General features: G+C 47.2%; 2 protein-coding genes across 5 annotated transcripts in view; one reads left to right on the forward strand and one right to left on the reverse strand.

The window, feature by feature from the left end:
* Positions 1 to 796, forward strand: part of MKLN1 (muskelin 1) — a 97,707-nt gene extending 96,911 nt beyond the window's left edge. Inside the window, exon 18 of the mRNA XM_051615645.1 lies at positions 478 to 796. Coding sequence (XP_051471605.1) covers positions 478 to 599 — 122 coding nt within the window. The 3' untranslated portion in view covers positions 600 to 796. The remainder of the gene's footprint in view (positions 1 to 477) is intronic.
* A 10,447-nt stretch (positions 797 to 11,243) lies between these two features.
* PODXL (podocalyxin like) overlaps positions 11,244 to 26,983 on the reverse strand; it is a 48,817-nt gene continuing 33,077 nt past the window's right edge. Inside the window, exons 3-9 of one of the 4 annotated variants that reach the window (XM_051628567.1) lie at positions 26,060 to 26,214; positions 25,027 to 25,095; positions 19,234 to 19,390; positions 18,297 to 18,358; positions 18,026 to 18,193; positions 16,251 to 16,307; positions 11,244 to 14,896 (exon numbers count right to left, since the gene is read on the reverse strand). In XM_051628567.1, coding sequence (XP_051484527.1) covers positions 14,705 to 14,896; positions 16,251 to 16,307; positions 18,026 to 18,193; positions 18,297 to 18,358; positions 19,234 to 19,390; positions 25,027 to 25,095; positions 26,060 to 26,214 — 860 coding nt within the window. In that variant the 3' untranslated portion in view covers positions 11,244 to 14,704. Of the gene's footprint in view, positions 14,900 to 16,250; positions 16,308 to 18,025; positions 18,194 to 18,296; positions 18,359 to 19,233; positions 19,391 to 25,026; positions 25,096 to 26,059; positions 26,215 to 26,983 lie in introns of all 4 variants that reach the window. The other 3 variants (XM_051628559.1, XM_051628584.1, XM_051628576.1) reach the window with 3 other exon arrangements.

Below are 26,983 nucleotides of genomic sequence, written 5' to 3' on the forward strand. Positions count from 1 at the left end.
CTGACTTGGGACTCCTACCATCAGCAGAGGTTGTCTCAAGAAAAACTGCAAGCAATAAAAGTACCAGTTCTGGTTAAGACAGTAAGTAGTGAAGGTAATGAGGAAAGCCTGAGGACAGAAGAAATGAGGCACCAAATAAAAATAGCTGCACAGATTTTTGTTTTCTAGGACATCAGAGCAGTCCCCTGAGGACTCTTGCTTCCCCCATTTCTTGAGGACTGTCAGTGAGCTTGACAGCCTTTTGCTTCTTACTTTTTATGGCATTTTGATGGCAGTGTTGGCTTGGGGTGACGTGATCTCTGTGTGTTTACACACGTAGTAGTGGGCCGGGGAGCTGGCAGCCTGGTTAGTTAGTTGAGGCAGAAGTAGCAAATAGTTAATATCCATCCCAAATGGACAACTGGCGTGTTCCATAGCTCAACTGAGCATTTCAGGTAGTAAGCACTGACTTTGTTTCCCCCTTTTCTTCTCCCCCAGGGTTTTCAGATGTTGACCACACATACGCGCAGAGAACTCAGCTGTTTGATACACTGGTCAACTTCTTTCCAGACAACATGACCCCTCCTAAAGGCAACCTGGTAGACCTCATCACGCTGTAACAGAGCAATCACTGGACACATGGAAGGAAGAGTGGAAAAGCATCCATTTTCAGTATTTTAATTTTTTTACTGCATTGATTGACTGCTGGGATGAAGTTATATAGTAACCCCCAGGTGTTCAAAAGGGGTTTTATACTTGTATGGTGAATCCCTGAAGCTTTTCCCTCGGAGTAGGTTAATAAAATGTAACTGACATACTTCTGACTAAATATATATATTTTTTTCTGACTTTGGATTTTGAGTTAGCAAATGTAAGATGAAAAGAGGGGGGAGGGGGGGGGGTGAAGAAGAAAAAAAATTAATAAAACCCAATCATGCAGTGATCTTTTTTGCCTGTAGAGGAAAACTGAGATTTGTGGGTTGTCTGGAATTAAAGTAGATGGGTTTTATTTTGGGTTTTGTGAGAAAGGGGGAGGAGGTTGTTCTTTGCTCATTTGTAGCTAATCATGATATATTGCTTTATCCTACAACCCCATCCTCAGCAGCTGAATAACTTGGCAGCAGGACACTGGCACCCACTGAGGTCATAGTGATGTTTGTGTCTTGAGTCTTGTAATGGCAGTTTTGTCATGTGAAGGGGAGCATGTGTTACAAATGATCTGTCTCATCATCCCAGAACGGGCTGACAGTGTCTAATTGCATCTGATATCTCGTCTAAACCTAAATACCTAAATGGCAATCTTCCATTCTCTGGAGTCTTCCACTTGGCCCTGACGGGTGAGTGGAAACCTCAGAGAAGGTACTGGAACAATGGGGAGTGCAGTCATGATCTGCACAGACCTCTTTTTGGGGTTTGTTCTGTTTTCACTGCCGTGCTCTTCCGATCAGAAACCACACAGATCCTTGCAGAGCTCTGGCAGAACTGGGTCTTCCACCACACACACACCCAACCTCTGCAACCTGTCTCTGGGTTGGGTGTAGGATTTCTGAAGCAGATTGTCTTCGTTTCCATGCACCTATGCTTCTGTGTGCGTTTGTCAATGTGTAAATGTAAAGAGGATTGCTCCAAACAGCTTGTGTCCTTCCTATGCAGCGCAGCTTGTTCATTTTTAAATGCGTTTTAGGCCTACATCTGAATGTGAGGGAGGCCTTTTTAGCATAAATCTCTTTGAAAGCAAGCTGATGCATATGTGTAGAAAATATGCTTCCCTGCTGAAAATCTTCTTTATAAGTAAGGTAAGAGCTTGGTGCTGCACTATGAAGTGGAACGAAGGACACGTGTACCCAGCATTAGAAACTTTCCGCGTTTGGTGTCAGTGAATGTTCAGTACAAACTGGCAAATGTAAATATTTATGAGACCACAAAGCTTTATGTCCAGAAATGTTCATGCCAGTAGGATATCACTGCTACACTCACTGTGGCTACATGACTCCTGTTCAACTTGATGGAAGTCTTGTGTGTGCAAAGATGATTTGAACTCTTGAAATAAAAGAGTTAGTGAAGTGTCTTGTTCAGAGCTCGAGTGTCTGCTTGCTATGATTGCTTTGTATTGCCTCTTTCATGTTCTTTGTGTGACTTTTGTAGTCCTGATATGTTAGAAATAAATTTAAAAACTCATCCTAGTGTTTAATCACTTTGGAAGGAGCAGTATGTTAGAGACTGGGCTTTGCTTGGTCTTCAGGGAGGACTATACAAATAGTGTTTTTAAGTAACCTGTAACTTGAGACTGTTTAGATGCTGTACACTTCAGTGGGTGGCAAATCAGATGTCTGTGGAAGTCTGCTCAGCACAGTGCAGCAAATGAAATCTGATTAAATTGTTTCTTTGAAACACTGCAAATTTTTTTTTCCAGTGACATGGAAAGTTTTACGTCACTGTCAGGCTTTATGATGTGCTACCTTTGCTGAGGCTTTGTTAGCTAGCTAAAGTAGAGCTAGTATGATAGGAATGTAGGTCTCGACAGTGCTGTATCAGGGCAATATTCCAGTTGAGGCATTTTTCCATTGAGTCTGTACTGAGCACTTGTCATTCAACCAGCCACAATGCTGCAGCCCTCTAGTACTTAAAATTTTAGTGCTGTTGTGCTCCCTTACCACTTGCCTGTGTATTCTCCAGCTTCAGTCAGATAATTAATTGCTTTTTGTGACAGCTTTTCTAATCAGCCAAGTTCTTTGTAAACTTTTATGCAGACACCTTGAATGGCCGTGTGTGAGGCTGAACCCAAAAGATACAACTGGACTGAGGAGCTCTGACGAGTTTAGGGAAGTCAAAAACTTTGTCAGTGGTGTTGCTGGTGAGCAGTGCATCATGTCAGGCTTGATTTGTGTTAAAGAAATTCAATCAAAACTCTGTGTCAGGGTGCAATGCAAAGCCTGACAGCCTGGCTCAGTTTTTTTGTAGCGTAGTGTAAATGAAGGATTTATCTGAGCGAGGTGAACATTGCTTCTGCAGGACTGACAACCCCAGCTAATGAGAGCACTTCAGGATGATAAAATATTGACCTACCTTTATCCTGAGCCGATCGATTTCAGCTCACACAAGTACAGTTTATGGATTACAGCTGGTGATTAACCAGCAGAAACTTTGGAGTATTTGTTGAGCAGCAGAGGCACCCTGTGGCCACAGAGGTTAATCCAAAGTGAAGGTTTCTTATGGCTTTGCCAAGGGTCTTTCCTGGTTCTGTGTCCTTAGACATCAAAATTAAAAGGATTTATTTGCATTGGTGTATGCTACACTACCTGATTTAAAAACTAATCCAAAATTCTGAGCAGTAAAGTATAAAATCCCTTTCCATATAAGCCAGTTATTGACAAACAGTTACAGGGAGAGTTTGAATTTAATAACACGCAGATCTTTAAAGATTCTGGTGGTATTCCAGGAAAGTGTTAGATGGGACTATTACAGAAATACTGAAATACAAACAGAGAAGATGTGAAAACAGCCACCTGAACATGTTTCACAGCACAGTGCATGCAGTGTTAGAAAATTAGAAGCCATACATGACAACTCTGAATCTCACTGCTTGCAGGCTGTAGCAGAGACCACTTTTAGCTTAGGCAAGGCAAACATAAGGTAAAGGCAAATATATTTACAAGATGACTTTGTATATGGATTTAACACTATAATCTTTGTACTACAGTTATCTCTAAATTGTGTTAAACTTGGTAATAAGGTCTTGCAAAAGACATCATTGCTTTTCAGAGAGGGACTAATTTATAATGACTGGCATCTTTTAAGACAAAATTACAAGGTTCTGGTATGTTTCTAATGCTGCAGGAATTCAGGGTTGGGATAAACTTGAGACAAGACTTCGGTCCTGATTTAGTTTTTGTTGTGTTTTTTGTTTTTTTTTTTTTATTCTTTTGAGATTCATGGGTTTAGTTCTTCATTGACACTGACCTTTAGAGCAGTTGCTCGTACAGTATTATTCATTAGGTCCTCTCTTTGGAAAACATGAACATATTCTTCATGGAAAGTTGTTCCTATCAAGTGAGACGCTTTCCTAGAGAAATAAAGCCCCTGACATTTGATTTTTTTTTGGTCATTTGATTTAGACAAAGTGGAGTAAGTTTCTTAATGCTTGTCTTATACAACCCCTCACAAGGCAGAAGTCCTAAAGAGTCCTTTCTCCCAAAATGTCTTCTCCAAGCAAGTACTTGTATTGCAGTGTTACCTAACATGTTTTCATGTGGTGGGTGGAAGAAGGACCTACTTAAACGATGTTAAAAATGAGGAGACTACAGCTGCCTTCTTGCTCTTTTTTTGAGGATCCCACTAATTAATATTGAACCTGGGGAGGCCTGGACTGTGATACGAAGGGGTTATTGAAATAAAATTGTAGTTTTACTCTTCTGGCTTTTTTAAGGAGAACATTTGTGACGTATTTATTCTTAAGCATCTCTTCCTTTTGCTGAGTTTAATGAGGAAGGAGAACTTTGTTTTGGAAAAGTTTAGTTTGCCCTTTTGTCTGGACAGCATCTTTTAAGTGTAGTTTTAGGTAGTGATATGCAGTTGTGTGAATAAATATTCAAGATTTGGTTCAGTTTGCCCAGGATGGCTCAGAGGTCAGGCTGCAGGTTCCTACCAGAAGATCAGTTAGCAAAATCATGCTCTCATTTTGAAAAAAACTAAATCTGTGAAGGAGTAAATTGTAAAGATTTTTTTTTTAAAGGCATTTGCCTTGTACAGTAGCAACTGAAATGAAATTTGGGAACTTTCCTAAAGAGCATGCTAAATCTTCCCTTTATGAAGATGGCACTGGAGTAAGGATGCAGGGACAGGCTTTAATTGCTCTTTTGGTCACTGATTGTAATAATGTAGCCTGAAAATGTTGTGCTGGAGGTGTCAGCAAGCAAGTTAATTGGACTCACGTATTTGCAGGAGGCAAGGCTCTTTGCAGAAACATGGGGCTGGTGGCAAGGGATTGTGAGAGCTTCACCTGTGGACTTTTTTAATCAGCAGCCAAAAGTGTCAGGGTCTCTTTAGCTGTTTCTTCCAGAAGAGACTCCTTCCAAAGCAGAGTAATGACTTTGGAAGAGTGTTTTCCATAGGGCTTTGTGGAACAGCTGTTTTCTGAATCATTTTCCTGATGTGCAAATTCATAGAAGGGAGTTTTCTTTGCCACAAAATTGTACCACCACTCTTGTCCTGCTGTGCAAACTTGTACTTGTGAGTGCTACAGACAGCGAGTGATCAATTCAGAGCAGCATTCTGAGAAACACTTGTTTGCTGCTCTCACTGTAAAAAAGATGAGCTTTAATGCTATTTGTTTCAAATGCAGGAGGGTGGCAGGTACCTGTTACACTAATTCTAATTCTAATTACGAATTCTCTTGCTGCCTCCTCCGTTTCAGAATTGAGAAGGAAATACTTTTGTGGAGCTCACAGAATTCAACTTTTAGTATGATTTAGCTCTTTGCAACCTGGAATTTGAATGCTCCTGCATCTCTGTACATGCAGTAATTCTGTGATTGTAATGCTGTCATGCTTCTGGGGAAAGTGGCAAAACTTGTTAGGTACATTTCTGTTTGGTACCTTTGTTTCTAGAAGTGGGAAAATGTCTTGTGAAACCTTGAGTCCTGGTGTATGCTTTGAATTTTAGCTTATTAGTTGTGGTTGGCTCAGAGATAAGGAGCATTTGGCTATTGTCAAGTGAAGTCCTGACAGTAAAAGCAATTCATTTATGTCTCTGGAAGTTCTTGTGTTTTTTTATAGCTGTAGTTATTACAGAAACAGAGGTGGGCTCAGTTAAAAAGAAATAAATTATTGCTGTTCTGATTAGGGAGAAGATTGTAAAAACTCTGAATGAGTTTTGGCTAATTTTAATAAGTACATTTAATAATTAGGAGATTGTGAAAGGAGAGTTTAAGAACTAAATGACTTCTTGATATAGATTGATAGTATTATATAAGCTGTAAATATTGTTGATATATAAATGTACTGTCAGAAGCTTGTTAATGTATCCAAATGCCTATGGGTATGGTAGACCTGATCATATCCTCTCATGGAAAATGTTATGCTGGGAATCTGTGTTGTAATGACTTCTAGGCAAAATCCCTATTTTACTGAAAGCCTCTATTATGATGAAAACTTGGAGTGGAAAAAGTAGGTTTACTGTACTGGAACCATTATAATAGTACATGGCTCAGCACTTGGATAAATTGACTCCAGATGCTTTTATCTTAGGCAGTGGATCCAAACAGTTTTGGAGTGGAAGCCAGTTAATGACCTGCTTATTGCCTTTTGAGTGTCACACAAGAAAACATCACAGTTGATGCCAACAGGTGTATTTTGGCATTTCTTGCAGACATCAGGGAACTGGATGGAGTTTGGGATTGTCCAGCAGTGCTTTGGTTATATATGTAACCCTCTGAAGGGGGTAGTGGTTGTGAGGCTGGTATATAACACCAGCTTGTATGGCTTAGGTGTAGAGGTCTGCAAGGCAGCATCTTCCCCAAGCACAGATCCTAAAGATAACATATTGCTGCTATCTCCTTTGCTTTCATATGTGGGAGCTCGATTTGTTGGTGCTGGACTCCTGATGCTTGCTGTGACCCAGATTCAGTGCTCTGCTTCTCAGTATCTTCAGCCAGACTTCCTTAAGCTGCTGTCAGTGGTATCACTTCAGTACCCTGAAATCTTAATTTATACTCGATGCATACAAAGGTACATGTTGTCTTGGCTTCCAGCTGTTTGCTGTGAGCCAGCACAGCTCTTACTGATGACCTGGAGCCTGTAAGTATCTTGAGTGCTGTCAGAAATGAGTTGACTGTTCAGCTCTAGCATGGCTTTATAGTTCCTTCCTGGGAAAAGTGGCATGAGTAAGCAGCTCAGAACTGACTGTGCCAGGTTAGACTTCTGGTTTTGCTACCAATTGCAAAGGAAGATTTATCACTAGCATATATGCTGTCCCGTTTGATGGTCAAAGCATGGTGTCTGGGGTATTTCCCTGTTTATTCTGACTTTCTTTCCCTGTGTCACTGTTCACTGCTGTTAAATGCTGTGTCTTCAGACTTCCCGAAGTTTAATGGAGAAATACTGAAGAGCTAAAGGTTAGAGCAGGATGGTGGTTATTGAGGCATCAGTTCTCCATGTCACATCATCACACTCTAATTGGTTCCCTTGCAAAACCTCCTTACTGCTGCCTCTGAAACAAGGAGGATCCTTGTGATTTATATTATTCTCCTCAGGAGCTGATTCTTCTCCAGGGTAAGGACAGGGAAGTGTGGGAGCTTATTTCCCAGCAGCAGCACAGTGTGCTCTCAGCAAAATGCTGCAGCAAACACCTATTTTCTTGTGCCCCTCTATGACCCCACGTTCAGAGCTGTGATAAGCTTTCCCTCCTCTCTCAGCAGGGTTTATTTGGGGTGGCACCAAGAGTGTGATAGCTGTTTGCCAGAAGACAAAGACTATTATACCAGCTCTCGACTTCATTTAAATAATAGTCCTAGGTTTCTGCAACCTGATTTTGTCATTCCAAATCTTTCACCAGTGGAGGCAAACAGCAGATGGTTGGGGTGTTTGGTTGGTTTCTGCAGTGTAGCAGGGCAGAGGGAATGGGAGAAGAAAGAGGCTTGGGGATATTTAAGATGTCTGTCTTTTGTGGAAGGACTTTGAAGACTCTTAACAAGTAGGTCTGCTATTTAGAACTAATTTTTTTCGTGTGAGCTGGATTCTCTGGCTCTTTTTTTTCAAATGGAAGTGATGCAATACCAGGATCTTCTAGTCCTGGAGCTTCACCTTGACATTTGGCCTTCCCTGCCCCAAAGACACCAGAGAGACTAATACAATTCTTTTTCTCCCCAGTCTGTCTGCAGTGATTGCAAGGAAGCCAGCTGGGCTTAACACTCTTCTGGAGGTTGTGCAGTGTAAACACCTGTCAAAGCAGCTCTGACAGTCTTAAGAGATTGTTAAAATGTAAAAATGTTCTGAGCTTACTGATGAAAGCTGCCAGTGAGATTAAGGGAGATTAGCTGCTTTTTAATTAATGTGATGGTGGGGAGGCTAGACCACAACAGTGGCTCTGGTGGTTGCAGTCTTCTCCACTTCCTAAATACCAACGGACAGGTTTTTCTCCCCAATGATGAGAAAATACACTTTAAATATCTTTACTTTGTAACTATCTGCCCAAGGGATTGAATAAATTACTTCATATTTCACTAAACAGAAAAGTGCTGCAGCTTGTGAACAGGGTCTGATCATTGAAGAAGTCATTTTGAGGATGAGAAGTCATTTTTTATTATTTTTTTTTTCAAGTCTTTGACAAAAAACTCAGCTCTTAAAAGGGGAAAGTGGCTCTTATCAACCCCTGCTTTCTCAGTTACAAGTCAATGACTTCCCTGCAAATAACCCAGTCTGAGCATCAGCTGATCCTTCTGCCTCTGCTGTGCAGAAGGCGACAGCCTCATTTCTTTCCCCACGCAATGCAGGCAGCTGTACTGGAGAAGACCTTTATCTAACCATGGATGAGATAACTATTGTGCTGCCAACTTGTTTGCCCTTCATCTGCTGTGGTAACTGGGAAAGCCAGTGGAGGCTGAGTATTTCCTTCATTCTTCCTCATCGTTTCTATCCTTCCTCCCTTCTCTCCCTCCCATACATGTTTTGGTGTGCAAAAACACTTTTCACTTCAGAAGCTGCTGGGCTGGGTAGTGGAAAAGAAAACAAACCCCTGGTTATTAGTATCTGTCAGTATTTACTGAAGCTGTATTTTTTGCTATGTCTTCCAGCATACCCTCCTCCACAGCAGGAAATGAGAGAATGACTGTAAACCAGAGAAAAGTGCTTAATTATACAAATAAAAGCATTCATGGGAGTCTTAGAGGCCCGGAATTGTGCAAACCACTTTGCCTAGGGTCAAAATAAAGCCTCTTGGCTCATTGTCAGTTAATAGGAGACAGTGTTCCCATCCTTGTGGGCTGGTGGTGAGCTTGTAGGCTGAGATGCAGAGTGCCTCATTTTAGAAGTGTCAAGCCTCAGTAAACATTTTCCCTTTGGACATGGGACTTCAAAACTGCTAAAACAACTTTCTCTTATAGATGCATTGATGGTGTAGGCAGGATCTGAGTAGCTTGGTGTTGAGCACCGCTAAGCTGGCTGGACACCATCACCTATTTAGGGGTGATTTTTCAAGCTGTTTCTTTGAGCTTTTGCCTCTTAGTGTCATGCTGAACAGCGTGGTGGTTTGTTTGTCTGGACCTTCAGTGTTCGTTGTCTCATCCTTCACACCTTTGTGTTGTCCCCAAAAGGTGGTTATCCCTGTGCAGTGCTTGGAATTGTGAGTGTCTGCTGCCTGTTCAGATTTTGACCCTGTTTTTTTTTTGTTTTGGCCTCCGACTCGAAGCATTTGCATCCCTACAGCAATCCCACTGACTCTGGTGTCCATCTGAGTTCCCTTTGGTGGCTGTCCTGCAGTTGTTGTCTTGGAACCCTGACCACAGGAGAGCTGAACTGAGAGATGCAGACAACCCTGGGCTGGAAAGAAGGATCTGTAGGGTGATGAACACTGTGCACTGTGCTCATGTTTTAAGAATCAAGTCAAATACTGACTAATACTATGTTGAGCCCACGGTGGTTGCAGGCATTGTTCCTGGACTCTGATAATTCCCCATCCTGCCCTTTTCTTTACAGGTAAATGGATGATTTTTGTTCAGCCCGGAGTGTTGATTTTCTTCCTTGGCATAAATCATCTTGGGTAATTTCTGGGTTGATGCATAAACATAAGGCCCATGCTGTACATAAATGAATGAGTGAAATGAGGAATATCTACAATTGTAGTTATGTTGTATGTAATGTACATAAGGAGAGAATGTATTTTGTTCATTTTTTTCTTAATAAAAATGTATATGCTAGCAAGGGTGTTGATTTAAGGTCTGTTTGTTCTAGCATTGCTTGCTTCTGAGAATGGAAGGTCTGTGAAGGTCTCGTAGAGGTACAGAAATTGTGAAACCAGTGGTGTGTTCTGTCTGGGCAGCAGGCACTGTTCCTGCTGGAGGAGCCTCCTGTGTCCCTCTGTTGTGCAACAGCTGAGAAAATAGCTTGTTCTCTGCAATCCTGGATGGGCTGGGTCTGAGTCCCATAAATCCAGCTTGTGCTTAGCAGCTGCAAGAACTTTTACTGGGGAGGGACACGGAGTTTGAACATGGGCAGATGCAAACCACTGACTTTTAGTATTTTAATCACGCCAAATTCCCTTTTTAAAATTTCCTTTCCATAAATGGAAACTTAACCTGGAACAAAGTATTTTATTTTGGTCACTTGAAGGCACATGAGATGCTGAACTGCCCATGCTGCTGCTGACCCTTCTTATTTGTTAGGCTGCTTTGGCTTAAGGGCATGAGGTTTGATTCCCTCCTCCACAGCCTGACCCAAGTGTGAGGAGGCTACAAGTGAGTTAGGATGAAGTGCAGGAATAAGGACAAGCTGCCTCTCCCTTCCTGCCAACATAAACCTAAAGCCACTAAGAGTTCAAACAGGTGCCCTGGCCATGCAGGGGCTGCCCTCACCCACATCAGCTGAGCATCCCACCCCTCTGGGTTTTTTATTTTTTTAATTAAGTGAAGATTTTCACCACTGTTATACTTCCTTTAGGGCCACAAAAATGATCAGAGGGATGGAACAGCTCTGCTATGAAGACAGACTGAGAGTTTGGGTTGTTCTGCCTGGAAAAGACAAGGCTCTGGTGAGACCTTAGAGCACCTTCTGTTATCTGAAGAGGCTACAAGAAAGCTGGGGAAGGACTTTTGACAAGGGCAGGGAGTGAGGGTGAGAGGGAATAGTTTTAAGCTGAAAGAAGGGAGCTTTAGATGAGATCTTTGGAAGAATTTTTTTACACTGAGAACCACTGCCACAGATTGCCCAGAGATGTGGTAGATGCCCCATCCGTGGAAACATTCAAAATCAGTTTGGTTGGGCTCTGAGCAACCTCATCTAGTGGAAGATGGCCCTGCTCACTGTAGGTTGGACTAGATGATCAATCTGTGGTTCTGTGGTTCCTTCTGCATGGGAACAGTACAAGCTCCATGGCTGGGTACTTCTGAAATTCTAAGATGATTTTAGCTGCCACTTTTCCAATAATTTTACATATTCTTGGTTGAGTGTCCAAATAAGCTCTAACCATAGCTAGTTACAACATCTACATCAGGACTAGTCATGGCTCTTGAGCACAAGCCCCCCCTCTCCTTTCACTCAGCCAAGAAACAAGTCTTACATAAGAATGTTTATTGACAGAAATACATGATGCTTTCAAAATATATTTGTAGGAAAATGCAAGAATAATCTCTACAATCCAGTTACTCAGTAAATTCCAGTGTAAATCAGACTCCTGTCCCCGTGAAAGATGCTGCTATACAGTACATAAGAGCTCTAGTATATGTGCAAGGTTCAACGGGTTCCTATGTCTTAGGAAATAAATTCTCCTTCTGCAGTCAGTCCCTTATGGATTATGTCTTCTCCTGTATGTCTTCTGTAGGCAACAGTCACAGTTGGGTCACGGCACTGTGAGCAGGAGATAAATGGCCCTAAAATATTTACACATTCCTCATGAATCTGAAAATAGAAAAGGCTTTTGCAAGGACATCTGAGCTGCTTGTAAAACCCTCACCCAAAGGTAAGGGCAATCATCTCTTTTGTACAACGTGTTGGATGTTAAAGCTGTTTTGGGAGAGAGAAGAGGAGATTGGGGAAGGGAGGAGGGGCAGGGAGGGAGGAAACGCCTGGGTAGATATATATTTTTTTTTAATTTATTTTTGGTCTAACAATTATGGCTACTGTCTACAAAGGGAAGGATTAAGGCCAAAGATGCTCATTTCTGCATTTCCTACCTGTTTTTTTTTTTTTTCTTTTTGCAAAAAGAATGTTCTCAACATAAAAAAAAATGTACTGTTGGTTTGGTTCTTTTATTTTATTTTTTTTTTTTTTTCCCATGGAAATAGTTCTTTAAATAGGGGAAGGAAAATCTACTATAAAATATTAGTGGTTTAAAAATACGGTGTCTGGAAAAATAAATAAATGTACAATTCCTATTCAAATATAAATCACTATAAGCACTTGCTGAGCAGTTAGTGTCTTCACTGGTCTCTGCTCGGAAAGATTTAAGGTTGCTTGATCTCAAGCCTTTGTAGGGTTCTCTGGAAAAGTCTTTGGACCTGATTCATTAAAGCACTTTGGCATCTCTTTGCTGTGAAGGGGGATCTTTAGGCACATTCCCAAACCCGACTGCCTGGAGATGCTCTGCCAGGAGCATCCTGACGGCAATGCCAGCCCCGGCGGCCAAATCCCTGCTGCTGCCCCCTGGTTTTCCTGCCTGTGTTTCCTGGGAAGGACAGAATCTCGAGGTCACCGACCTGCCGCTCGTCTCTCGGGGCAACTGGGAAGCAGACGTGCTCACACAGCCAATTGCAAACGCTGAGACTTGTTTCTTTGAGCCTTGCTGCAACTTGTAAGAGCTGAACTTGATTCTGCCGGAGCAGGGAGAAAGCCGTGGAGTGGGGTTATCCACGTGGGAGGTGTTTTCCTGCTTGGTGGTGAATTTTGATCCCTACCAGACTGGCCTTTAGCTTTTTTTTTTTCTTCTTTTTTTTTTTTTGTTAATTCCCTCCCCCCTCCAAAATTACTCCCCCGAAGTGCAGTGCACAGGTAAGTGAAGTGTGCTGAATACATTGCTAATGAATAGCAGGAATATTTACATACAAAAATACATAGGTTTGAACACTTCAAAGTCTGCCTTTTGATGCAGCAGAGACAGGGAGAAGAGCTAGTCCCTTGGAGAAGATGTATCTTCTGCCAGCTTCTGTCCTGGGGCTGGGCAAACCACCCCACCACTCTCCCATGTGAGTGCTCGACCTGGGTTTCTCCAGGCTTTCTGTTGCTTGGCTCCACTTCTTCCCACGTTCAGAGTGGCCTTGGGAGTGGATCCCTATCGTGTTGACCTGGTGGCAGAGCCCATAGGAAGTCACCCCATTGAGCACTGGTGAATGGATGGTTTGTGCCAAGAAGGGGAGAGGAAAGGCTGTGCTGGGGCACTGCTCTCCATCTGCAGCTCCTCTGCCTTACAGAAGGCTCAGGACCACCATCCTCATCTGTGGGGAGATGCATTCGCCCAAGTGACCTTCTGGTCCCCTCCCCGCCTCTGGTCCTGCCTCTGCCAGGGCTGAGCTCTTTCACAGAAGCCAGAGCAAAGATGTGAAACTCTCCCCATCCTTTTAGAGCATTTAGAAACTGTGATGGGGAGCAGGAAATCAGTCCAACCTCTTTCTGCTTTTGCCTTTTTTCCCCCTTCTAAGAGCAAAGGGAGATCTGGACCAGAGACCAAGGGCTGTGGGGCAAAGCTCAGTCCCAGCCATGCTGCTGAGCTGGAATTTTCTTTGCAGGTCTTTGCTATTTTACTTCTTCAAAAGAAGAGCTTGAGGATGTGAACTGAGCTTACAAACCTTGTGGGGAGGAAACACCAAGGGCAACACCAATGGAAAACCCTGAACACCACCAAGTTATCCTGGCTCCTGCTTCTGTTTTGTCTCTTCTGCTGCTCTTGCAGGAATACATGACCACAAAAATCACAAACCATCACGTAACCCTCAGGGGAAAATGGACATGGGCTATGAGATATTGCTGCATAATTACTAGAAGGCGATCAACACTTCTGCAGGGAAATGCAACAGCAGAGCTGGTCTGTGCTGGACCTGAGCTCCTCCCCCATGGACCCCCCCAACCTCCTGCCTGGGCTAGCAACCAGGCATCACTCTTCATCTCCTTACACCCTTCCTAGCAGGGATGAACTCAAGGAATTACTCTTTTTCCTCTCCTTACCCTTGGCGTCGATACAAGAAACTGCTGCACCTTTCCTGGTCTCCAGCTGGGTGCAGGATCCATCCCAGGATCCATCCTGCAGCCCTTTGTGGCACAACTGACAGTGGCACAGGACAGAGCATCACTTGGCACAGCTACATCCAGCCAGGTCTGGATGCATTTGTTTGCCTGTGGCACAACCTGAGGCTCTTGTGCACTTTGGCCAGAAGTTTATGGGGAGAGGATGGAAACTGGATTCAAAAGGAACAGGCTGTTCCAGCTTTTTCCTCTCAATACCTGGGCGTTTCGTGTCAGGGAGGGCAGAGTGATGACTAAACTGTGTGGGCCAGATTTTTCTAGCTCTAATTGCCAGGTGCTGGTTTGCTGCTGGGAGTTGTGCTCCCCTCTCCCATCCTATTGACGTTTATTCCTTTCTCTTTTTTCTTTTTTTTTGAGTGGCTCGATAGCTGGAGGTTGGTGTGGTTGAACACAGGCCGGGAGGGGACACGCTCAGAGGAGACACCAACAGCTGTTCAGGAGCAAAGCCATCCCATTCTCCAAGTGCTGGTCATTTCTGGTGTGGTAGGTCCTGCTGAGCACCCACAGGTGATAGAGGATGCTCATCCAGATGCAGCCGCTGTGGTGGCTTGTGTTGACAACGTGCACTGGACCTGCCCTCCTGTGTCCCTTCTTCTTCCATCCTGCACCCCCACATGGTGGCATGAGGGTCCATGATTAATTCATTAAGGGATTTTCTGGGGTTTGTTGGGAATTTTGCCTTGTTTTGGAATTGTGTGTAGGGCTTATGGGTTTGTTTGTTTGTTTTGGGGGGAGTGGTGGTGGTTTGTTGGGGTTTTTTTTGCTTGCTTGAGTTCTTTATCCTATAAATGCGTGTCCTCCTCTTCCTCCAGGTCCTCCTTCATGAGGGTGTCGAGAGGAACGATCCAGCTGTCCCCCAGCTCGCCGTTGAGGTTCACCTTCTTCTCCTGCATCTCAGAGGAGGTCTCCATCACCTCCAGCGTGGGGTTATCGTGGTAGCCATTCTCCATTGTCTGCAGCTCCTCGGTCAGGCGCTGCTGCGAGGAAAGAAAACCCAGAAACCCCAGTGAAGAAGAGCTTGGCCATCCTGTGCGTGCCACCTTGGGGCTGTCACCTCCCAGCCAGCTATGGCCACTGCCCCGCATTTAGTAACTACATATAGAAACATTCACGGTGAGATTGAGGCTGGGGGCTGCAGTCAACACCGGTGCAGCGAGGAGATAGCATGGAGCTGGCAAGAGAGAGACTCTGCTAATGATGGGAAGAAGGAAAGAGAGCAGTCAGAAACATATGGAAAACCTCTAGGAGCAGCTGCCACCTTCAGCCTGGCTGTGGACCAGAGCTTCATTCCCCCAGAACCTTGCGAAGACGTCAAACATTTTTGCCATTCCCTGAACCCGCACCCTAACTCCTGCTTTCCCAACTTGACTCCTTTCTTCCCCTCCCCTTTCTGCCTCCCTGTCTCTTTTTAGCTGCTTTACAGTTCGAGCTGCTTTATTGTTGGTCTCCCCCTCAACCTGGGGGCAGCTCCCACCTTGCAGATGCTGCCAGCCCATTTGACCCTTCATAAGCATCATCCTGGAGCCCTATTCTGAAGCTCTCAGTGGAAACCAGGCAGGGAAATGACAGCTTCTCCCACCTTTTTCCCTTTGGCCATGTGTGGCTTTGGCTGATTAATGGATGAATCGGGCACTGCATCACCCTGGTCCTTTGGCAGGCTGTGCTCCAGGCTCTCACCCAGCCCTTCAGCCCCTGGCAGACCCCCATCCTAATTTAGAATTTGCCATGGCAAATTCATCCCATTCCACCCTGGTGGGATCCACTGGGGAGCTGCAGTCCTCGGTCAGCCCATTTTTTTGGGGAGCGTGGGGCTCTCAGTAAGCATCCCTGTTAAAATCTGCCTGGATTTACAGCTTGATTTATTACAGTGCTCCTAATAAATGTCAGGAGACAGGCGTGGGAGGGAATCCATGGAGAAGAAAAGGGATGGAGAAGTGAAACCGCAGGGCTTGGTGCTAGCAGGGGGGCTGAGAAGGTGCTGCTGGGGGGAGGTCCCCTTGGGTTGCATGTGGTGGGAGGGATGCGGGCAAGGATGGAGGGATGCTCAAAAGCAGAGGAGGCACTTGGGCTCTTGCAGGGGCTGTTTTGGCCTGTGGGGCTGTTGGTACAACCCTGTGATGGATGGATGCTCAGGCAGCGCTTTCTCCGTGCCGTGGCAAGGCACCCCCCTGCCATGGCAAGGCACCCCCCCACCGTGCAGCAAGGGGTCTTTAAAGCTGGTCTTTAGTCCTGTTAAAAGCTACTGAATCCTACCAAGCACGGGGGGGTGAGAGCTGGGGGTGTTACGGATGCGGCGCCCGCCCCTCCGATCCCTGTGTCAGAACTCACATTAAAGATCAGGGCCACATGTCCATCATCAAACCCGGGGAGATCAGGGTGGATGTGCTGGTTATTTCCAAGGTAAAACAACAGCAGGGTTTAAAAGGGGGGAGGAAGGGTTGGAGAAAAATAAAAATAAAAATAAAATAAAAAAAAAACAACTTTCAAGTCATTTTTTGAAAAGGAGCAGGAGGAAGACAAAAGAAACCACCCAAAACCAAATCCAGAAAGGAGCAATTACTGTGATTTTCTAAAAACCTATTGCAACTGCTTAGAAAAAGCAGATTCTTTTCCTGTGCTCTGAGCAAGAGCTGTACTGAGGAACTGGCATCCCTTGCTTTGGTTTTGCTACCTCACCCTGTGGCTGGTGACTATTTACCTCCAGAGCCTCCAGCCAGGGCTGGTACCTTTTCTTTTGCACCCTGTTCCTTGAGGAACGTGCATTCCCATTACTAAAAATACCCTATTTCTACCTGTTTTCTGAACCATATGGGGCAAGAGTGTTACTCTGCTCCCTGTCCCTGCTGGAATGTTTTCCACCCCAACCAGAGAGTTTTCACCAGAAGGATGGCTTGGCTGCAAAACCCTGTAAGCTCCAAAGGGACCAGATTGGAGGTCAGACATCTATGGAGTTCTTGCATTCTCCCTCATTCTCTCCTGAAAAATCAAGTATAGTATAAAAACAAGTCTGATGCTGGCATTGGTTTGCTCTTCCCTGCCTCCTGTGTTCATCTCTGTTAAGACTCCAAAGGTTTACAGCAAAGGTTGCCTCATCCCTTGCCTTCACACAGCTCCTGGTACGTGGGCCAGATGTTGGGACCCCCTGGGAAGGATGAGCTGGTTTGGTGGGAAATGACTTGAAAGAACATGCAGGCATTTGCTTTTCCATCAGGAGGGTGGTTTATCTTAATTGCATCATTTAACCTCATCATCCCCCCCCCCTTTTCTGTTTCTGTCTCTTCTCCAGAGCTAAATCTTCAGCAAGAGCCACAGGAGCTGACGCAAACCTCGGGTACGTGGCAGAGCCCTCCCCACCAGTGCTGCACAGCGTGGGAATGGCAAGTCCTTGCAGGTGGATGCTAAGCAAAAATCACCCAAAATTGCTTCCTGAGATAAAAATGATATTATGTTGTTGGTTTTTTGTTTTGGTTTTGGTTTTGTTTTTTTTTTTTCCAGGTCTGTTCTTCCTTAAATCCTGCTACTGCTGCTCTGAATTCTGGCTCCAGCCCAGCTCTCCTAAAGGCTGAGCCGTACAGTGTGGGTGCCCTCCTGTGGCTGTCCTGCCATCCTCCCAACCTTCAAGCAGTCATGAGCTCCCTGCAGCCCTTGGCACCCCTTGGGAGGCATCAGCATGATTCTGGGCACCTAATCCTGTTCATGAACATATTTTGAGAATGTTTTTGGGGGGAGGTTGGGTTGAGAAAGACTTTCTTTTCAAAATAATGACCCAAGCACTCTGCTCAGCCCTCCTGCCTTAGATGATGGCAGGGACTGATGCTGCTCGTTGTCGTATCCCACCATCACTAGCCCCTTGTTTCCGTGATTTTCATCCAGCTTCCCCCCACCCTGACACCCCCAAAGCACCTCCTGCCCCTCTGGAGCATCCACAACACTTGGGCAACCCTTGAGCAACACAGGAAGGTGGTGCCTGCTGGGCAAGCTAGGATGTCTCCACAAACGGGGATGGCAAAATTGATGATTTTCATCTCCCAATGGGAGATGAAACTGTCCCCTCTGGGACAAAAAGGTCTCAAGGTATGTGTCTCACCCCCCTCCCACTTTACCTGGTCCTTCTTCTGGGAGAAACGCTGGTGGCAGCAGCCATAGATGGCTGCAATCAGCAGCAGGGAGCCAGCCAGGGTGATGATGGTGATGATCAGGGGGGTGCTGAACTCGTCGGTGATGACCATCTCCCTCTCCATTTTGTCATAGGTGATGTTGGCGATGCCAAGCTGCCACAGAAGGGACAGGTCAGGCCCCGAGGAGGGTTTCCTGTGACACCCACCTGGGGGAATATCTGCAAGGAAGTTGCACTGCGCCCAGGGATGCACTTACCTCCTCTAACTTGTCCTTCTTCTCCTTCAGCTCCTCGAGGACTTTTTCAGTGTCCAAAGGGACTGGGGGAAGAAAAGAGGCTGCAGTGAGCACGAGGTGGGGGGGCAGGTTGTGCCACCGCCTCCTGGTCAAAGGAGAAGATGTGTGGGCATGAAGCCAACCCTCCACAGCCAGACAAGGAGCAGGGACCTCTTTTCCTGGCAGTGGGACAGCCCTGCAGACCCTAGTCTCCACCATCCCCCAACTCTGTGCTGTGCATGCTCTGATGGGGGTCTCTGCTTTGGTGGGCAATTTGCAAGTGGGACCAGTGAGGGGCTGTGACCAGCTAGTCCAGGCCGGAGTGGTGCAGGATCTGTCTCTAGAGCCTGGCTGCCCTGCCCACGGTGAGGTGCTGGAGGCTGCACCCAGCTCTTGCCCTAATGCTGTGGAGGAGGAGGATGAGGGTCAGCCCTTCCTCTCCTTGGCACTAAGGCAGCGTGATGCCTCCATCCTCCTGTGATGCCTCCATCCTCCTGGTACCCTGGTGCTAAAGGAACATTTGAGCACCTCTGGGCTGAGCAGAATTTCCCCACAGGGCTCCGACCTTAGGCAAGAAACTCCCCTCTGTGCTCCCTTGGGGCAGGATTTGAGCCCTGGGCACTGAGTATTAACCCCCTGGGAGGTATTTTTCCTCCTGGAGTCTGGTCACTGCCTTGACTTATTATGGATGGGAGAGGGACCTGGTGCATTCGTTGGGGAGCAAAGTTCATTTCTGGGGTCATTTTGCCTCTCCCAAGCCTCTGAGCTGAGGCAATCCAAGAGGAAAGGAGCCCCTCAGCCAAGCTCTGGCGAGACCCCAAGGGTTCTGCCAAGCCTCAGGCTGTATCCCCACAGCAGAGTCTCCAAAACCAGTCCCATCCCATCCCCCTGGGGGGCAGGATGGTGGGATCATACTCACGGTGCACGACTGCCTGCACGGCCCAGTGCTGGGAGCGGGGCTCGCGGGAGGTCAGCACCACCGTGCACGTTTCCCTGCTGGCGTTGAAGACGTGCTGGCCCGTCGAGCAGAAGCTCTCAAAGAAGGAGATGTTGGTGCTGACCATCCTCCACTCGGCCTGTGGTGACAGCAGGGCCTCAGCAACATCCTCCTACCCAGGGGACTGCTGAGGAGCATCCTGCCCCATCCCCAGGGATGCTGTGTCCATGCCCATCCTCCCCCAGCCCTTTGCACCACCCGGCTGCTGCCGGCCCTCCCAGGGAACAGGAAAAGTTTCAAAGTAGTTTCTTTACAAGAAGCCAAGTTCTTGGCTGCTGTTCCTCACTGGGGCCCTGCACTGGCCTTATCTGAGGGCTGCAGCTTTTGGTGTTACAGGAATAGCAGGTCCTGAGGGAAGTGGAGGGGGGGGGGGGGGTGCTGGGGAAGGCTGAGGGGCAGGATGATGCTCTGTGGCCCCCTGTGACCCCACGGGCATCTGTGGTCCTCCCCCCCCCCCATATTTCTAGCCTCTGTCCCCACCACCATGGGTCCCTGTCCTCTGTAGAGCTTCCCCACAGCTCTGCAGGGGCAAGAGAAAGTGTTTTCCTTTCAGATAAACTGGAGCATCCCTGGAGAGGTTAGATGAGATGGGGCCAGAGGGATGGTAGAGGGGTGGATGGAGCCCATGGAGATGGATGATGCTCCTGAGGCTTTTTGCATCTGTTTGGTGGTTTGTAGCAGCTGGGAAAAGGTAGAGGTGATCTCCCTCCTGCATGCACAGCTCATATGGGTAGAGATGTTGCCTGCACATGACTGCACAGGCAGGTGCTGTGTGCACAGGTCTTACATGCAGGGAAGCTGTGTCTCCAGCCCTTCAGAGGGCTGAAGAACATCTCCTGTTAAGACAGGCTGAGATAGTTGGGGTTGTTGAGCCTGGAGAAGAGAAGGCTCCATGGAGCACCTTCCAGTGCCTGAAGGGGCTACAGGAAATCTGGAGAGAGGCAAGGGGTAATGGTTTTAAAGTGAAAGAGGAGAGATTTACATGAGATATTAGGAAGAAATTCTTGACTGTGAGGGTGGTGAGACACTGGCCTAGGTTGCCCGGAGAAGCTGTGGCTGCCCCATCCCTGGAAGTGTTCCAGGCAGGTTGGATGGAGCTTGGAGCAACCTGGTCTAGTGGGAGATGTCTCTGTCCATGGCAGAGGGATTGGAACTAGGTGATCTTTTAAGTTCCCTTCCAACCCAAACCATTTTATGAGTCCCCTCACTCCCTTTTCCCAGGGATGCAGCTGAGATGGTACAGACTCAACAGAGGGGTCTGGGGAAGCTCCTCCTCACTCAAAGTGAAAGGAAAGGTGAGAACCAGCAGCCATTCCCAGGGATGGCTGCGGCCTCATGATGCTGAGCTCGCCCTTGTGCTGTGCCCAGGACCCATCTTCTGGCCCAGCAGGTACATCCTGTCTCCCACATATTTAGATAAGATGGGGTGAGATTAAGTGCCTTCCTCAGCTGTGTGGCTTCTGTCTTGTGGTGGAGTAAGTGAGATGCTGGTGGTCATCCACGTGAGCAGGACCTGGCATGGATGGTGTTGCAGGAGGGGAAGGTTTGGGGTGCTGGAGCAGGCAGGAGCAGAGTCCACTCCATTAAGGGCACGTATCTGCCTGGCACCACCCTCACAGGGAAGAATTTCTTCCTAATCTCATCCAAATCTCCCCTCTTTCAGTTTGAAACCGTTCCCCCTCGTTCTGTTGCTCTATGTCCTCATAAGAAATCCCTCTCCAGCTTTCCTGGAAAACCTGCCCTGTGCCAGGGCAGCCCGTGGGCAGCAAGACAGGACCTTGGGCAAGGCAGCGTCCCCCAGAAAGCTCGTCCCCAGCAGGACAGGGAGGAGAGGGTTACAGCTTGGTCGGGGAGGTGTTTTTAACATCTTTGGACGCTGGGTTGTGCTCCCACGCCTTCGATGTCCCGCAGCTGATCAGCTCCCTGCCTGGGCAGGAGTTTCTGCTCGGCAGAGGCACGCAAAGCCTCTCTGCTACCTCCCTGCAGCCTCCTTCCCAAGGTTTTGCCTCAGCTCTGCCTTCCCCCAGCCCTTAATAACCCACTCCGACTACCACCTCATGGGAGGGGGGGAAAAAAAACCCAAAACAACACAACCTTTAAAATGTTTTGTTTGGTTGGTTGGTTTTTTTTTGGAGGGGATGGGAAGGGAAATCAGCTGCTTCAACCCAGCTGAGCACCGAACTGCTTTGCTGCCTGGTGCTGAGCTGTGCCTCGAGCCCTCGGGGGGGCTGAACCGGAGGGATTTACCCTTCTGGGGGCTGGAGAGGGGCTCGGGAAGGCCGGGGCAGCCGGCAGGGAGGCGGTGGCACTGCCTGGGCAGCTCTGCCCTCCCGCCCGAGCCGCCCGAGCCGCTCGCATTCCTTGGCTGGAGTTGACAGGCGCTGCCGAGCAGCTCGAATCCGGTTCCCACACTGGCGGGGACCTAAAACTAACATCCCCGAATGAGGTAACAGCACTTGAGTCAACAAACCACCCCCGCCAGATGGATGGGGCGAAGGGGACCCTCCAGCTGCTCCCAGGACTGTCCTGCTGTCCCCAAACTGGTGGGTGTCACACAGCAAGTTATCTCAGGCACTTGGGTGTGGGTCCAGGTGGTCCCACTGCTGCTTTTGCATCCCCCGGTTGGATCAGGGTCTGGGTCATCCCCAGCATCCTCTGAGTCAGCTCACTGGGGACACCACTGAGGAGCCATGCTGGCCCTCTGGGAGGTGGTCACAAAGTTACGTGGCTGAACTGGAGCCTGGGTACACCAGCTGCCTCTGACATGGTCATCTCTTGCTTCACCTAGTACATTTTGCTGTTGGGATGAGCACCCGCCCATCCATCCATCCATCCATCCATCTGTCTCTCCCAAGGCTGGAGCACCCCAAGGAGCCAATGAAAACCCAGCTGAAGATAGACTTGTGAGCCAGACCCTGGAAAAGTCATCCTGTGTAATGCAAGGCATCAAGCTAATGGACCTCGTTAGGAAACTCATTAAGATCCTGCTGTAATTGAAGGAAAAAGGGCCAAAAGGAGGGGGGGGAACATAGACCAAACTTCAGTGCTGGTTAAAAGCATTCCCTGAAGACAGAGGATGGTGGGAACCAGCCCATAAAGTACCTTTGGTCCACAAAGTGGTGCTAACCACCTCTGGCTCTTTTCTTACTTTTTAAGATTTACAGATGGAGGGTTTTTTAAAATTATTTTAAAATTTATGGCAGCTGGAGAAACTGAGGTACAGCAAAGCACAATGCCTGCAATCCCTGGGTTTGTTCCCAACCATTTTGCTTGTATCTCTCCATCACCAATGCTGCCCTGTGCCCCTATCTCTCCATGGAGGCAGGGAGGGAGGGTCTGTACTGCCCCCCTGCCCTGCCACCTGTGACCTGGACACATGCCCCACTGCTGGGCCCTCACAGCCCTTGATGCTTCCCCAGCTTCTCTCTGGAGCTGAGCTTTTAGCACAATGCTGCTGCAGCTCTGGCTTGACCTTGCAGATCAGGATTGGAGCCGTTTCTGGAACACGTCTCCTTACAACACACACTTTCCTGTTTTCCCACAAGTTGCAAAATGCAAAGGATTTTTTCACTTTGCTGTCAAGATTTGGCCAAAGACTTGTTTACCAGGCCTACAAAGCAGGGAAACCAGATAGTGCCATTTCTCTGTTATCTGCTCAGCTTGGGAGGCACAAAATTTGTTGCAGTTTTCAGGAATACACTGAGTGGAAAGCTAACAGGGAGCAGGTGGGAGGTGTTTTGGCAGCCGAGGAGAGCGATGCTAGGGGAAGATGCACCCTTGCAGTCCTTCTGCAGCTGTTTCCAGGCGTAATTAGCATTTTTTACTAACAATGCTCTGGCTCATTATTATGCTCAGAGGAATCTAAGGGAAACAGGGCAGCAGACTCGTGGGCTCACCAGTTCCAGCCTCCCCGTGGCCCAGAGGAGCGATGGATGATGCCAAGCCGTGATGTCCACCCACCCCTTAGCTCACCAGTGTGTTGCTGTGCACCAGCACTTCCCAGCCTTCCATTCCTATTCCCAAAAAGCTTCCTGGCACAGCTTCAGGAAAGCCACGGCAGGGGGGACTACAGCTCTGTGCAGAGCAGGACTGCACCCAGAAGGAGGAGGGAGGCATTAAACACCAACACGGTCATAAGTTGGCTGGGTGTTTTAAGGTCCAAAATCAGATTGGGTCAATCTGATGAGATATTTGTATATATTCAATATAAACTTTGATGGGATGCTTTCCCAACATGGACGTGGCTGCAGGTTAAGTCATTGCACAAAGGGGATGCAGGGGATGATCTCAGGCAAGGCTGTCCTGGTGTTGCCTCTGGGCCACTGGCACCATGGTAATAAAGTTCCTCCTTGGAGTCATCCTCAGCATTAGGAGCAGCATGACTAAGAACATCATGTTTTCTGCAGGTGTCCAGCTAAGGAGCATTTACACCCGACAGCAGCCAGAGTAGGAAGGTGATGACCATGAGATGGCAGCAGCCAAGTGCTTCTGTTCCTCCAGGAGCACAGTGGGTGCTACCAGGAGGTCCAAGCCCTCTCCAGGGCAGCCAGGCAGGGCCACCACCAAGCCACAGGGAATTTAAAGAGATGCTGTGGTCAGTAGGAGCAATTGTGCTCATCTCAGCAAGTATCTCAAGAGGTTTTATGAACACATAGGGGCTTCACTCTGTGTCTCACCACTGTATGGTGTACTCAAGAGTTGGTCCATTTTACAAATGGTACAGCAGAGATTCATGAACTTGAGCAGCTATTTCTGATGCTGTGCAGCAGAAGCTGTGAGAAGGTCCCTGAAGATCCAGAAACCAAGAGCATTATAATGCCCAAACCCACCCCTGAGCCCTACCCACAGCTCAGATAGATACAATCATTATGTTAAGATCTCACCAGCCATGTGGTGCTGCCTCTACTTCTTTGTCATAAACTTAAAACTTCAGCCTATTTATAAGTTATCAGTGTCTTGCACCTTCCCTATTACAGGAAACTTGTTTCCACAAGAATAATTCTGAAGTTGGGTATCCCTCAGAAAAGCCAGCAGACAGTACCCACCCACCAGAAAAGGGGTCTTGATGTATAGTCTTGGGTTGGGTTTGTCCTTCCCCAACCTTGGCACCACATTTTGCTACTCCCTGATGTTGCAGAAGGTCTGAAACAAATGAAATAGAGGTTTTTTGCTCCCACTTCAGGGCTTTATGAGACCTGAATAGCATTGAGGAGCACAGTGAGTTCCAGGCTCCAGGCTGCTGTGCTTCCCTCTTGCTCTGCAGCTGAATGCCCCCACACCCCAGCTGTGAGGTTGCAAGATCTCACCAAGTACACAACAACTGTGGAGGAATTCCACATTTTTTGCTTGAGTTTTGGGATGAACTCCTGGCCCCTTTCCCATTAGCCTTTGCAGAAGGGAAGTTTCACCCTCTAAAATTTCCCATTGCTCTCTTTCTGAGCCCTAGGAGGCTCAGCTGGTCCTTCTACTAGAAGAAGAAGACCACATGGGCCTCTTCTCCTCCTTCCGTATCCTCCACTGGGTGATGCTGCTGAGTGTGGATTTGCATTTGCCATTTTACATCCCAAAAGTCTTTGCATCTTACTCTGATGAAATGACTCTCCTCTCTGTAGGCTCACATGCTCAGAGTACCACAGAGCTCAGAGGTTCAGAGCTGATCTCCAACAGCAACACAACAGCTAATCCTACAGAGAAGTCCAAAAGGGTGCTACTTACACAGTTCCTAGCTTCTTTCAGGTATATAGTGGTGGGCCAATTATTTTGCATCTGGTCTTCACAGATGATCTGAAAAGACAGAAAGAAAAGCAACTCTCAAATCATTGAAATAGGTTGGAAGAAGAAGTTGGTCACCAATACAACAGACCACCTCAAGCCAGGAGACATCCCAACCAAAGCTCCGATCCATTTTATGGAAATGAGACAGGTGTGGGAGCCCTTCACTCAAGTCTTCATATATGAAAAGGTTTTTCATAGCAAACTGACACAGCTGTTTAAGGGATGTTTGCTCATTCACTTCCCAAACCAGGATTTGAAGTGTGGAGTAAATTAGGAATTGACTCAGGCAGTAGGAATATCCGTGCCAGTGGACCATGATGCAGTCCTGTCCTACAAAGCATGAACACCTCAAAACAGGTTCTCCTTCCCTCTTTACCAGCACTATAGTTATCCTGGCTTGTGTTTGGAAACCCCCCTACACTCCCAAACCATTTTCTGTTAATATAGTCCATGAGAAGTTGATGCTGAGTTGTGGTCTTCGCCCTCTCATCATGTCCAAGTCCACTCCAAGGCAGCTTCTGCTCTTCAAAATGCTTCCCTCTCTCTTCCTAGATTTCATTTCCCCACTCTTCAGCACCCAGACCACAAACCCCATGTCTCCACACTGGAAAGCTATGGGAGAAAGGGGTTTCATTTACAATTATTTTGCTGCCTTGTGTTTCCCTACAGCAGATCTCTCTGACACAGACACAGATTCATAGAATTGTTTAGACTGGAAAAGACCTTTAAGATCAATTCCAACCATTAGCCTAACACTGCCAAGTCCACCACTAAACCATACCCCTCAGCACCACTTCTACCCATCTTTTAAATCCCTTCAGGGATGGTGACTCCACCATTTCTCTGGGCAGCCTGTTCAAGTGCCTGACAGTGCTCAGCAAGAAGGGCTGCAGGTTCTACATCTAGGTGGGATGCCATCCAAATATGAACAGACACCACCACAAAGTGCCCACCTTCCCATAGGGTTTGTTACCTTATTTTGGAAGGAAGTGTTAGGGTGTTGGCAGCCAGGACTGCTGCTTGCTGTCTGGTCCCCAGGGGCTGGAGCTGAAGGCTGTGTACTGGCAGGGCTCTGGTCAGCACTTGAGGGTTTGGTTGGCACAGATCTGGTGTCCTGGCTTCTCTGGTCTGGGTCCCAAATACACAGCAAAAACAAGCAGACAAACACTGAAATGCTGTAGGGGATACAGCTGGCACAGGTCTGTTCACGAAGAGCTGGAAAGAAGTTTTTTGGCTCTAGCCCTGCCTTGAAGCCCTCATTTCACTTTATCTGGGGTGTCTTCCATGGAGATTTCTACAACAGAGGTAGCCTATCTGAGGTGGCTACCCTGGGTCCCCCAGTGAATGGAGTTAATTTTGCAATCCCACTGAGCACTGCAGATGCCTCCATTAGGAGGAGTGAAATGCCATAGCCTCTGTTGGTGGCATCTCCATCAGCTATGGATGAAGCTTAATGAAGCTATGGATGGTGACATGCTTAGAAGTAGAGTGTGGTACTACGGGAGACAGTCTGGGCTGGCCTGCCTGCCTGCTCCTCCAGAAGGTCACATGCCCCACATCTGTCTGCCCCATGCAGGTATCTCAGATACCCAAGATCATCTCAGATACTTTTGTTAAGGCCTGTAACATCTTACAGTTTCCTGTGCAATGGGAGTAGTTCAAGGAGCACAGCAGCCTCCTGCCTCCCCAAATCCTTTTGAAGAGATAGACCTCCATCCCTGGGTTCCTAATTGATCCTTAAATGGTGACAAAGAGAATCAAAACTCCACATTGTGTTCACAGCCTGTTTGCTTATGGGGGTCCTGTCTCTTCTACAGAAAGGATGAGGGATATTTCTCTCCCAGACATGCTCTGAAGGCTCCAGGAGAGGATTAATTTAAAGCCATCTGTTTCTCTT

This window comes from Apus apus, chromosome 1 (assembly GCF_020740795.1).
Source record: "Apus apus isolate bApuApu2 chromosome 1, bApuApu2.pri.cur, whole genome shotgun sequence".
NCBI lineage: Eukaryota > Metazoa > Chordata > Aves > Apodiformes > Apodidae > Apus > Apus apus.